Source organism: Actinia tenebrosa, unplaced genomic scaffold, assembly GCF_029948245.1.
Source record: "Actinia tenebrosa isolate PJP-AT-01 unplaced genomic scaffold, QUT_ActTen_1.0 PGA_scaffold16__25_contigs__length_10494907, whole genome shotgun sequence".
In the NCBI taxonomy this organism is placed as follows: Eukaryota; Metazoa; Cnidaria; class Anthozoa; order Actiniaria; family Actiniidae; genus Actinia; species Actinia tenebrosa.
The window spans coordinates 1798176-1812167 of NW_028292576.1; the positions used below are offsets into that span (position 1 = coordinate 1798176).

The following is a 13992-nucleotide window of genomic DNA, read 5'->3' on the forward strand; positions in this document are numbered from 1 at the left end:
GAAGACTATTTTGCTTGCCATATTGCTTGTCTTGGTATTCCCCTTCCCTTTGATAGTCTGCATGTCGCATAGTACTACTTACGCCTCGACTTTCTCTGCGTAGCGTTGCTTTACCTTAAACTTCGTCCATTCGCTTCGCGTAGTACTCCTGCGTTTCTCCTATCATGCTGCCCTATGCCGCAGCTGTTCGTTTGTCTATTAAACGGCTTGGCATCTCGGCAGTTTGGCTTGTCGCAATTCGATAGCAACTTACCTTTACATCCCAAGAAGTGTGAGGGTCCGTCTTCCACCCCGGTAGTGCTAGGGATCTAGCTCAACTCAGTTAATCAACTGCCCGCCTCCCAACGAAGAAGCTTACCCGTTTGCAACTTCTTTTGGACTCCTGGGCCGATCGTCGATGGTGCCACCACGCAGCCAAAGTCGTTTGGCCGGGTCGCGCCTGTATTTGACGCAGGATCATTACCCTGTCCTGCTTCAGGAACCACCGTCACCCCATTCGACTTAATTCCGAATTTCATTTAGATTTGAGCTGGTGGCGAAATGTTTTGGAGTCCTGGAATGGCGTTAACTTCTGGCTTTACTCAGGTTTATCTCACCCTCCCTCGATCGTCGTGACATGGATGCCTCGGTTGCCCTAGGTTATGGAATATTCTGGGGCGAGGACTGGTTTAACGGTCTCTGTTCCGTGAACCAACAGCTTAATCCATCACGTAGAAAGAGCCTTTCCATATTATCATCGCAGGTCATGTTTGGGGTTATGGTTGGCCCTAGCACCACATACTTTTTAGAACTGACAACGAAGCAGTTACAGCAATCCTCCACTCTCGCACAGCAAAGGTGTCATGTATCATGGGCCTGTTTTCGCTAAGGGTGTTTCATATACAATGGCAAAGCAAACTCTCCCTTGTGTGCGGTGGATGCGTCAATTAAGTATCTGGCCACTCGTGGTGATTCACCTGGCCCACTCTTCCTCCTTCAATCTGTTTTGCCTCTCAGTCGCACGATCTCTTCAGCACCAACTGGCTTATGGACATTCTGAAGGTAGGCAATGTCCCTGGCAACTACTCCAGCCACAGTTTCCGCATCAGCACGGCCACAGTAGCCCCCCACAACGGCGTCCCAGACCACCTAATTCAAACACTAGGCCGTTGGTCAAGCGATGCCTTTAGGGTTTATATTAGAACCCCGGTAGCCTCTCTGGCTTCGGAAAATCGTGTTAACTACACATTAAAGGCTCATTGCTCGACTAGAGATTAGTGTTTGTGCCCCTCTGTTGCTTTTGTTTTATTACTTGGTCCTGGGTGCTTGGACTTCGTTTGGTAGGAAGGTCCCATGGTAACCGGTCACATGTTCTCTACCAAGTACCCTTGGTCGAGGTCGGAAGTTGGGTCGTGGCCCGGTTGCCATGGTTACCTCCTTGCTGGGGGATATACTCGCGTAACCGGACCCCGCACTGGTACCTAGCCCAAACTTATTAGTTGATGAGTTTTAAATGGGGCTAAATGTAATTTAGGCAAAGTTAAAACCACAACTAAGCCTGCTAGCCTAAGCACCGTTGGCCAGCGGACCATCCATGCTACGCATGCGCCCACGCTCCGGGTGGCGTGTTCACTAGCTGGCTTGTAGCTTGTATGCCATCTTTGCATCCTTGCCATCGTACAATTTGCCCCTCCCTCCCTCCTCTATATGGTTAAGTTCAGTCATCATAGGTAAGTGTAGTTTCCATAAACTAGGTGATGGGCAATTTCAGACCATATTTCACTGAGTTGACGAATTTATTTCCTTTACATGCGAATTATCCATACATTTCAACTTCTACTGCATGAATTACACTAAATCCACATGAATCCCAATTCATAGGCAAGAATTAAAGCTTGTTGTTGCTGCTTCAGTGAGTCTTCTAAAGAACTCAAACTAATGTGGACTCAAACAATGTTCACAACTGTGTGTTGTGTGCCCTTGAGGTCAGTAAAATTACTGGCACGCGCGGGCACGTGGCAATCACGTGCTCTACCGGAAGTAGGCCGCTACAGTAAGTATTATCTCCACTGTTTTAACAGTGTGACAGGCACCAGTGTTGGGTTGTGGCCCGGTTGCCATGGTTACCTCCTTGCTGGGGGATATACTCGCGTAACCGGACCCCGCACTGGTACCTAGCCCAAACTTATTAGTTGATGAGTTTTAACGGTTCCCTATATCATGAGCCTTTTACTCATAAAAATATGAATTCATTGCATTTTAGAGTATGTTAAATTATTGACCAGTATCATTTAGGTGATTTATATATCGAATATGCGGATAACATCGAAGTTTTTGCAAATTATCGTTGAAAATTTTCAGTATGATACAAAATGCGCACATTTTCTTGTATACATATACCTGTATATGGTTTACGCTCAACCATATTCTAAGTCAGTCAGTTAGTCAGCATCGAAGTTAAAAATCATATCTAGCGACCTTTATTAGCGATACACATGAGCCTGATACAAATTCAAGGTCATAAATAAATTCAAACTAGCAGTGGATAATTTAAACCATATCTTAGTAAAATGATACGAAAGAATTCGTGCTTTCATGATGGAACTTAATACATAAATAATTGTATAATCTCTTTATACCTTTTGTGCAAGATACTACTGAATAAGTACATCGTTTCGAATACATCTGACAAACACGAGTGTGGGCATGAAATATCTCTGAGTTGAACGGTAAGTAGATGTTAGTCAGCTAAGTATCTCAAACATTTATCACAGGCTGTTTGCTCTTATTTTTGAATGTTTGAAAAATGATTCAGTACATCATTTTAATTATAAATCAAAATTAAATAACCTAAAAAAATTCTAATTTCCGTGGATCAAATATTTATCGAAGTATCTAGATACCAGGCTCCCGGGAACCAATACCCAGGAGTTTTTGATTTTTGAAAAAAAATAAAAATCAAATAAACAGATTGGTAAGAGCATGATACCAAATGCACTCATTTCTCGACCCTCTTGTATCACGCTCTTAAGATTCACTTTTCCATTCCCATAACGGTACTGAATGCATTCAGGACCTACCACTCTCTTGTACTCCATCGCCAGCTATATTCCAATCCCATACATTGGTTGAATGTCGTCGGTAAGATTATGATATATATTAACATATTGGAAATATAAACCTTCGTATCTCAAAGACCCAACATTCAAATGACGAATTATTTTCACAATCAACTATTCACTATTTAAAGAATCAATTCTGAAAATATTGTGTAAAGGCTTATAAGCACTTTAAGACCCTGGTCCTCTTGGGTGGAAGCAGATGGAAAAGAGGGTGATTAGGCCGAATTACTTTATCCCATAATCTTAAATCTGATTTTTCAATTATGTCTTTCACTGGAACCGTATTCTTAATATAGCCAAACTTAAAATCCCTATTCTGCAAAATATCTATTTTATATAAATATTTAGAGTAACTAGAGTACAAACACTTTTAGTGTGTAACATAAATACCACTAAATATTGCTAAATTATGCTAATCCTATTTTTTTCTATCGTTTAATTAGCATTATTTACTACTAAATACTGCAAAGTGTTGCACACTTTTAGTGTTTGTACTCTAGAACAGCCCCAAACTGAACTGGCATAGGTGAATAGAGACATAATGATAGATTGGAAAAGGTGATGGAGGCAGTCCAAACTATAACCATATTTCTTACAAATCCTTAGTATATACATTCTCTTCCCTGCCTTTTTAGTAGTACATACAGTATGAGTGGCCGTGTTGTATCAGATATACGACCACGAGGCGTAGCCGAGTGATTGTATATCTGATACAACAAGGCCACTCATACTGTATATGACTTATCAAACGTCTAGGTTAGTTCCTTTGTGTTTCACTAAAATTTTCAAAATTAAAGTGAGTTTGGCCAAGAAAATCCAACTTAAAGTTTATGCAAATGAACACAGTTTTGTATCAGATTCACAACACTCTTCACGGTCGTGATTTCTGTTGTGTTTTCCTCATGAATTAATTATGAGTTTGATAAAGTAAGTTATCAAATGAACACCCAAAAGTTTAATGTGTTACTTGTTCAATACCCTGTATGGAATTAGGAATAGGTGCCACAGCTTTGCCCTTGACAACAAGTTCTTTAGTCTTAGATAAATTAATATCCATTAAATTATCCTGAGCCAACTTCTTAATGGAGTCTACCTCTTGGATAGAACAATCATTATTACCAATCCTAAAGGTACTTAAAGTTAAATCATCTGTGTATTTAACCAAAATAGAGTTAGAATTATTAATAGGTTTGATGTCATTCAGCATAACTGAAAAGAGCACGGGACCCAAAATTGTTCCTTGGGGAACACATTTATTTATAGATACAAAAGGAGTAAATATACCATCACTAATGACTCTCTGTTGTCTATGAGTAAGAAAATCCACTACCCAGTTTAATATATATGGGCTAATAGGCAATTGTCTAAACTTATTCAGTAAGATAAAGTGATTCACTGAATCAAAGGCTTGCGAGAAATCAAAGGCAAAGACCCTTACACTATCAGCCATTCCATCCAACCTTTTCATCCACATATGTTGGCACTGCAATAGTGCCAATGTGGTATTACAACCTTGTTTATAAGCAAACTATTTCTATTTCTATGATTGGTCTAATCTCTAAGTTATAAATTATACGTTCAAAGAGTCTGATAATAATGTCAGTCAAAGATATTGGATGCAGTTGATTAATAGTCTGAAGTGGAGATTCTTTAGGTATAGGAGTTATGCTAGCAACTTTCCATGTCAGTGGGACTGATTGAGCTTCAATAGATAGGTTGAATAGGTGAGTAATAACTGGAGCCAGTTCTAGTGCAAATTCTTTCCAGAACCAGTACTGAATACAATCCGGACCTGAGGCTGTTTTTTAACACTTGATAGGAACTTGAATGTGGTAGATTCATCAACAGGCATTCTTGTATGTTCCGTAATTTCCAATAAAATAGGAGTTTTATATTTAGTATCTGTGTTAATTCCTTGAAAAAAAGTATTTATATCTTCCAGACAGAAGATTGAACTAAGTGGGACATCCTTTGCCTCTCTACCAGTGGTAGTGTTTACTGTCTTCCACCACTGCTTAGTAGTGGATCCATGCTTCTCATTTTTGCTTTTGACGGAGTTGATCTAATCTGATTTTCAATTATGAGTTCACTAATCCTTGGCAGAGGTGAGTTTGCTTCAACAATCATACCTTTCTGGGAAAAACCTTTGTCTTTTCTTTAACAGATACTTTACAAGAGGTGTAATAAATACAGGATCATTCGATGACATCTTAACCCTTTTCATGGGGAAACAGATTTCAATCGCAGGGCATACTACAGAATAAAAATGAGAAACTGCATTGTTTAAGTCTCTTCCAAATAGCTCACTCCTCCAGTCAATTCCTTTCAGGAACTCAATCATTGCTAGTTTGCAGTGTGGTCGAGTATCCCGAAATTCAACCCATTTCTTGTGGCTTTGGTCTTTTTTTGGGGATGAACCACCACGCACTTGTGATCAGTGTTAATCGATCAGGCTATGCATCTTACAGATCCAAAGTCTAGTGGTGCATTAGTTAGGAAAACTTCCAGAATCATGCTGCCACTAGTTGGTTTCTTGACGAGTTGAGAACCACCTCCAATCCTTTCTTTTCTGTCTTTAGTTATAAGATTAAAACCACGTGGAGAGACCAGGTTCTTGTCAAAACGGTCATGTAGCCACGTCTCGGACATAAAACAAGAGCTTGAACAGCTCCAGGTTCATTGTCTCCTTCGGTGTCATTGCCTTTAGTTACTATTATTGGCTTTCTTTTCTGGCAGAAAGCCGAAAAGTTTGTTTCGTGTGCCTTTTACGAGGCCTTGAAAGTAAACTACTTCTAGAAAGAGGTAAACTGCTTCTATCTAAGTTCTAATTTCTATAAAGTTCTTATACAAGACACAAGTATCCAGTTATCCAGGACAAGCTTCGACGTATAACAGCTGACAGTAAATAATGAAGGCTCATGATATAGGGAACCGATAATTGGTCCCTTTTTCCGCACATATCATGAGAAAGAACATGATATGGACCACTTTTATACCTCGCGTCTGACGGTTTTTCTTTCCAGCGGTTTACCCAATAAGCTTGGTACTTCATGTATTATTTCATTTCTAACGTGTCTTAAAATATCATACAAAAGATTGCCGTAGATTATAATGACATAAAGTATCATCCTTTATTGTGGAATCCAATATGGCGTATCGTAATGTTGTTAAAAACCCAAGATTACAATCGAGAATATTTCTTACCAATTGGTTTATGAAGATAGTCAGACCTGGTAGAGAGCTCGATGATAATGTAGTACAGTTCCATGTGCCTTTGGAGTAAGTATATCTTGAATGTTTTGCTTCGATTTTTCATCCTTTTTGGCAGCAAATAAGCATGGAAACCTCAGCTGATCTTTGGTTTTTCAACAGCATGTCGAAGCTAGATATAAAGAACTACTTAAAAAGCATATACAATGTTGATGTAGCAAGAATCAACACTAGAATACAAGAAGGTATTGATCTAAAAATGTTTTAGAGTTTTCTTGTCGATTAAATTTTTCTTTTTTTATGTTATTTAACTTCTTCTTTTCCTTCATTTGAAAATTGAGGCAAATTATCGTTGCAGGTAAAACAAAAACGATTGTCAAAGGTGACAGATTAGTCAAGAACAAGTACCCTGATTATAAAGTTGCATATATTACACTAGTAAGTACTAAATAGATCTTGAAATCCTTCTTTTACCATATCAAAAAAAAAAAAGTTTTATTGATAAGGTAAAACAGCCTGTTTAAACTCAGGGCATGGCTAACTTAGAGATCAATTTGCAATTTAGTGTGTTTGGTTATGCGGAGGGATGAATCAAGGAAGAGACGTAACAAACTCTACTCACATGTGATGCTGAGACCAGAAATCAAACCCAATTTAGACCCAGGAGAAAAACCCTTGAATCAAGGAAGAGACCTAACAAACTCTACTCACATGTGATGCTGAGACCAGAAATCAAACCCAATTTAGACCCAGGAGAAAAACCCTCGAATCAAGGGAGAGACCTAACAAACTCTACTCACATGTGACGCTGAGTCCAGGAATCAAACCCAATTTAGACCCAGGAGAAAAACCCTCGAATCAAGGGAGAGACCTAACAAACTCTACTCACATGTGACGCTGAGTCCAGGAATCAAACCCAATTTAGACCCAGGAGAAAAACCCTCGAATCAAGGGAGAGACCTAACAAACTCTACTCACATGTGATGCTAAGTCCAGTAAGGCTGGGTTCATTGTGTATACCACAGGGGGGGGGGCAGAGGAAATTTCAAAAATACTCCAAAATTTCAAGATCCCCCCCCCCCCCCACTTAATGTCAAAAAAAATTGTGCCCCCCTCCTTTAGCAGCAAAAAAATTGTACCCCCCCCCCCCCCATATTCAATATTCCCACATGTAAGTCTCTAAGGACGCTTGGCGATAGATCTTTTTGAATGGCTTATCCCAAACTGTGGAATGGGCTCCCACTGGACATTTACAACATCTCTTCTCTTGTCAAATTTAAGACAGCCCTAAAGTCGTATTTTTATAAGATGGCATATTTTAATTAGATTATTCTTTATTTGTTTAAATATTTTTATTTTATTCATTCATTTATATATATATGTTTGGCTGGGTTGGGGAAGGGGGAGGGGAATTTAATAATTTTAACGTTTTTATTAATGTAAATTATTATTTTTTTATCTTATTTATTTTATCTTATTTATTATTTTGTTATCTTTTCTTGTGCAATATGAGTTAATTAATTATTATTATTATTATATACCTAAATACAAACACTTCTTTGTCCTGATACCTACACATTTCTATGCAAGCCATATGTGATGACTGGTAACGAGAGCTTGCTATAGACTGTCTTCCTGATCGCGATACATACTGAACTGGATGAGAAATATCAGTTTCCATTTCCTCCTCACTGAAAATTTGTTTGAAAATTTTTGAAACTTTCTTTGAAAGGAACCAGTGGGAAGCACTTAGGATGCTAGGTTGTAAAACTTTATATTTTATATCTCCTATGAGTTTCGTCTAACTCTGTAGACTTCTTCAGGAAGTTTTATAATAAAGGTTTAAAGTCCTTATCTACGTATAGGAAGTAGGGCATGTAAAGGTAACAAGTCAGTACAGGACTCTAACAAGGGAGGAACATAGTTTACGGATGTTGAATAATTTTTGAATAATTTCAGGGGCAAAGATACAGCTATAACGTGTTTCCTTTACATGATAATGATGATGACAATAGTGATAAAATTGAAGATGATGATGATGATCAAGATTACAATGTTATTTATATAGTGGTGTACAATTATCCTGTTCATAAAATTTCTTGTTGAGTTTCATGTTAGTTAATAGTCATTTGTTATTGATAGAAAAATTAGCATCCCCCTACCATTGCAAAAATAATTTAACATCCCCCCTTGAACACCTGAAAAATTTTATGACCCCCCCCCCCCCAAATTTCCTCTGTCCCCCCTGAGGTATACATAATGAACACAGCCTAATCAAACCCAATTTAGACCCAGGAAAAAAACCCTCAAATCAAGGGAGAGACCTAACAAACTCTACTCACATGTGATGCTGAGTCCAGTAATCAAACCCAAGACCCCATACGTGAGAGGTGTGTGCAATACCAATACATCACCCCTGATGTTGTGGTTGGAATTAGTGAATGACTATTATTATACATTTTACTAAGTATCTCAATTCTGATTGGTCGAGAGCCCTCAGCCAATCTCTGATATCACGTGAACTCGAACATGATAAATGTATTATCTGTAGGTTTTCCTACAGATAATACATTTATCATGTCAAGTTCATTCAAGGTTACACTGTGGTGGCTTTGTTTTTATTCATTATGTGTATTTATTTCCAGTATTATGTACAAAAACAATTATTCAAGGAATCCTTAACTTATTTTCATATATTTTATGAGAACTCTTGAAATAAATATTTGTGAATTAAAAATTTTGCGTTTTTCACACGACATTATGGCGTTCAATTCCTTATCTCTATAATTTAATGTTCATGTTAATGTTTTTCCAGTATACAAAATGTATAATAAAGCAATTATTGAATTTGGTTATTGCATAATATCATAAATTATCAAGACCTCGGCTGTGTTATTGTGAAATTTGTTATTTTGCTGTGAAAAATTGCGTAGTGCCGCAAAGATTGGTTATATTGCCGTGAAATATTGTGTAGTGCCGTGACGATTGGTCATTTTAATGTGAATATCTTTTGTAGTGCTGTGTGAATTTTGATTTGCCGTGACAGTTATGGGCCACCATAAAAGAACCATTGAGGACGTAAAGAAACGCTGGCAGTGACCACCCCCAGTGCCTATACACTTCATACTAACAATCTCATGTTTGTAAATTGCATAAAAAGCAATGGCATAATTTCACACTTAATGTAAAGCACCTTTGATTATATCTACATAGAAAGGGCACTATATAAATCATAAATCATTATCATCACCAAAACTGTTCTCTACTTAAAAAGTGAGTGTATTCACTTGCCAAAATAAGCAAGCTTTTCTACCAATTCTTTTATATATTTTATAGCTTTTAATATCTTTCTTAGGGTCTGTAAATCACTAATAATTGTTTCTTGAAGCAACGTTTCAATTTGACTCACATACAACATTCTTGCCATCTTTGATATCAATCAAAGGGTAGAATGTACTGGAGTTTATTCAGAAATGCATGGTTTATATGGTAAGGTTTCCCATTAGAATTTATATATATATTTTTTGCTTAAAAGAGGGACAGAAAGGTTAAGAACAATATAATAATTTGGACTAATTCTTACTCTGCATCTGAATTAATAGCTCTGATATGGGTTTTCAAACTTTTTGCCGATAAACTATAATTGTTTAAACCTACATCATGGTATTTAATTTGGTGGCTAGATTATTGCAAAGCTTTCATTTTCAAATGGAAAATTAGTGAAAAGTTTTGAAGTGAACATGACTTCATCTTCACTAGAAGTTGGGTTATTTTCAAAATGCTAAAAAATAAAAAGATGATTAAAGTTTAGTTTTATGTCGTTGGTGTTTTGTCCCAGTGGAACGACCAAAATGAATGTTTATACTTCTAAATAGTGGCTACTGGCCCCATATGTATATGGGAATTGTTGCAAGGGGTTTATTCTATCAAGTCTAAACCTAATGGTCTTTCACTTGTTGTGATTGACTAAGCTACATTGTATCAGTGGTGATGGTCAAAGTAAAGAATAACTTGCACTGGGTTTCCTGTGGATTTCCTAAGATTTGATAGCTTGGGATGCGTGTGGCACAATAATGTCAGATCGTGGAGCAAGAGTTTCATATCACAAAATATCAAAATAGTCTTTTGTTCAAATTTCTATTTAGATTTTCATAATCAGCAAGGTTTGATGTGCATTTTAAGCTATTAATAAACTTTTTTGAATCTCAGAGTTCCTTTAATGTCAAGTAATTGGCAGTAAATCAAATATGTGAATGACTCACATAAAACCACTTCCAAGCTAAAAAAATATAGTTATTTGCTCCTTGCTGTTAGAGTAACACTAAAACTGTGCAACATAAATATCACTAAATAGGGTTTCTTTATGCTAATTATATCGTTTTCTTTTGTTTAATTAATGCTACAGGTATTTACTGTTAAATACTGATAACTATTGCACACATTTAGACCCCGTCCACGCTATGCCGGATAAATTTGAATCCGAATTTTTAGTTATTTGGTTCCATTTCGAAAAATTCGTTTTCGGTGAAGAATTGTTCTGGATTCTCCCGCACTAGTGTGGACGGTAGACCTAACCAAATAAATAAAAATTCAGATTCAAATTTATCCAGCATAGTTTGGATGAGACCTTAGTGTCTGTACTCTATTATCATGATTATTATTAGTAGTAGTAGTAGTGAAGTCATTAAAACTCAAGAAATTGATATTTTTTCTTATTGTTATACAAAAATATAACTCATTATGGAAACTCTTAGATCACTAAAATGAAAAGAGCATTTAAAAGACTAAGGAAAGAATAGAATTTGGTTAATTTTCTTGAAAAGAGCCTGGGGCGGAAGTTGTTTCCATGGCAACACCTTCAAACATACCAAACTGATTGTTTTACTCAGCACTATAATCAAAATAAGTTTCAGCCATTTTGTGCTGATTCTCATGGAGAAATTCTTTATTTGAAGCTTTAACTTTTTAGTTGTAAGAGTCCTTTGATGATTTTTATAGTCTACATTGAATACAGTATCTCGGCAACAAAAAGAGACATTAGAGAATAGTAAACACTATTCTTATTTATTCTATAAAACATGAAGGCATCCTGTAGGGGTTAGTTTACTTTAAAGTCTTGGCCAAAAAAGCCTTGTTTTTTAATTCTGAGCATGCGATACCTTTGATAACACTCGTACATCTCAGAAAAGATCTATTGTAACTTCAAATTCCTGTAAAAGTAATTCTTAAACGTTAACTAATTTTGATTGCAGGCTGAAGGTACCTTTAAGTTCCCAGACATGTTTCCCAAGAAAGGACAAACAAAAGAAGAGCCAACCAACACACAAGAAACATCTTCCACCAGAGAAACAACAAGTACTGATGATCTCAGATGGTTTTGAAAATTGAGCACGTTTATATCATACCCATCAATAATTTCAATTTAAAAAAAATACCAGCATTCAAGGAAGATAAAAATAAAATGGAATCTAAAAAGACCTGTATTTGTATTTTTATGCATGTCTTCCCTCACCCTGGGTTGCAGTAAATCCACGGAAAAAATCCCTCTGGAACCCAGGTCAGTCTCCCCTCTTCAGTAGCAAAACTAAATTGATTTTATGGCTTAATGACTTTGCGCCCGTGCTTGTAAGTGGTTTGAGGGAGAGTTTGTACATTTCAAAGGGTATATGTAAATATAACACTAAAATATTCTACTTGGCAATTGTTTGACTTTTATTTTTCAATAATTAAAAATATGCATTTAGAATTTACAGTGAATGTTCCAGTATTAACCCTGAATTTCAAACTTTACGGCTGTTTTCATTAACTCTGGCAAACAGAAACAGCTTTAAATTTCGTAATTCCATTTGTCTACCTTCTCTTCTTTTTGGGATGAATATCTCCAAGTCGAGGGCAGGTCCTTTTTTGTCTTCTTAATCTATGAATGTTATCTGTTGTGGCCTGCTGAACAGCCCGTTGACGTATGTTTTGAACGGAAGAGGGGTTACTTTGAGCAGTTCGACTTCTAGGCCCTCCATGTGGCTTCCAATTCTTGAGGGAATCAGTTGGCTCTCCAGTTGCTTCATCAGAGACATGTGAGGGGACATGTAATCTTCCTCCTCTACCCCCACGGGATCCTGATGGAGTTTCAATAACAACTGGTCCACGCTGTAATGGTTGGGCTTCACGAACACGGTTGACAGTTTCATTAAGCTCTGTTTCGTCTCTTGTTTTTCTATGATGCCATGAGGCACTGATCCCCGCAGCTCTGTCAAGCCCTTGATTATCTACAGCATTCATTCTGAAAGATGGGTTAAGACCCTTTTTCGAGTGACTGGGAGCTTTTGATTTGTCCGTTGAAGACACATTCGTTTTATTACCCTCTCTTCTGACACCTCTTTTCTCATTTCCCGTGTCCCTAGACGTTTTATCCTGGATTGTTTGAGTACTGATTGAACAAGTTGAAGCTACATGCTTGTGACTTTCTTTATCAATAGCAGTAGTCTTTTCCCTCGCTAATTGTTTGTTTGGGTTAGGCCTCTTTATTGTGTTTGTAGGAGTGCGATTCACCTGGTTCCCAGTTTTTTCTTGGTTCTTGTATTGAAGTCCTCCATCTGGAATCCTTTCCATATTGACAAGGCATTTTTGCAAGTGACGTGAACTTGGACGTTTTTCTTCGTCACATATTGGATATGAGTGACGGGTTCCGTCTGTGTTAATCTCAACAGTGCCAAAACGAATTCTCTTTGTTGACTTAATAGGCCCATCGTCCTTATCAGCAAGTGGCCTTTTAAGACTGGACTTCAATAGTTTTGGGGTTGATGTGGATTTTTCAGCATTTTCGATTGTTGGTGGATCTTCGAATTTATTCAATTTGCTGGAAGCAAAACTATCTCCTAGAGGACCATTGACGGCTTTTTGCCTTAAACGATCAAATAAGCTATTTTGATTTCCAGTACGATTTTCATCCACACTTGAAGGCAGACCTGTCTTTTCATAATTTATCCCAGCAATTGGCTCAGTTGATGTAGCATCATTTTCTCCATCGTTATTCTTTGTCCGGTTATCTTTTCTTCCAAAGTTGCTTTGAGTCTTACTTGTTAATACATCTTTAGACATGTCTTCTTCTTGTAATGGGTTTGGTGTAAGGTCAGAAACTCTGTTCGTGTACCTTGCAGAAGCTGTGTTGCTAACTTTACTTTGCACGCAGGTTTCTTCCAAGCTCTGCGTCCTTTGATACTTAGGTTTTGGCTCTGAGCACGTTGGCCTAGATTCTACCAAACTCGTAGACCTATGAAATGTAACTGGATGATTATTTTTACTCTGGGGAGCTTCCACTGAGCATGTTGAGGATGACAAGGTGGGAGCGTGAGGGTGGACATGGTTGATAGCATAAGATGGAGGGTTTGCCTTGGAGACGACTTGAATGACATCATGACCAGTATCAACAGGAAAAACCAGTTTTCTGGCATCTGCATCTTTCAGCATGTCTCCCCAGCCTCTAAAATTCTAAAGAAAGATAAATAATTAAGAAATAAAATGCCTTTTTCGTGTTTCGTTCAACAATATAGCAAACAGAAAGGAGTGTAAAGAGAAGCACGAGGCGTAGGTGAGTTCTTCTCACGACTTTTAAGGGAGAGCGTCCATTTCATGTATGTTACTCAGTCATTTATATTAATTTATTGCTGCTTATTACTTTTTG

At 37.4% G+C, this 13992-nt stretch overlaps 2 protein-coding genes across 4 annotated transcripts in view; one reads left to right on the forward strand and one right to left on the reverse strand.

Annotated features, from left to right (window-relative positions):
• Window positions 1-1583: 1583 nt before the first annotated feature.
• Window positions 1584-11788, forward strand: LOC116300357 (large ribosomal subunit protein uL23m). 2 transcript variants are annotated; one of them, XM_089030919.1, is made up of 4 exons: window positions 1584-1709; window positions 6474-6556; window positions 6670-6749; window positions 11564-11788. In XM_089030919.1, the coding sequence occupies exons 1-4, from the start codon at window positions 1687-1689 to the stop codon at window positions 11690-11692; spliced, it is 315 nt and encodes a 104-aa protein (XP_088887045.1). In that variant the 5' UTR covers window positions 1584-1686; the 3' UTR covers window positions 11693-11788. The 2 variants fall into 2 exon arrangements, with proteins under 2 accessions (XP_088887045.1, XP_031565075.2); XM_031709215.2 differs by lacking the exon at window positions 1584-1709 and adding an exon at window positions 4021-6380.
• Window positions 11789-11999: 211 nt separating this feature from the next.
• Window positions 12000-13992, reverse strand: part of LOC116300356 (uncharacterized) — a 30630-nt gene continuing 28637 nt past the window's right edge. For both annotated transcript variants that reach the window (XM_089030917.1, XM_089030918.1), the window contains one exon: window positions 12000-13799. In XM_089030917.1, the coding sequence (XP_088887043.1) occupies window positions 12162-13799 (1638 nt within the window). In that variant the 3' untranslated portion in view covers window positions 12000-12161. The remainder of the gene's footprint in view (window positions 13800-13992) is intronic.

Excerpts from the sequence above, each read along its gene's own strand:
- LOC116300357 (XM_031709215.2), top strand. The coding sequence starts at position 6,250 with ATGGCGTATCGTAATGTTGTTAAAAACCCAAGATTACAATCGAGAATA. Across the intron at positions 6,557-6,669 it reads CAACACTAGAATACAAGAAG|GTAAAACAAAAACGATTGTC; the intron begins GTATTGATCTAA and ends TTATCGTTGCAG. Across the intron at positions 6,750-11,563 it reads AAGTTGCATATATTACACTA|GCTGAAGGTACCTTTAAGTT; the intron begins GTAAGTACTAAA and ends TTTTGATTGCAG.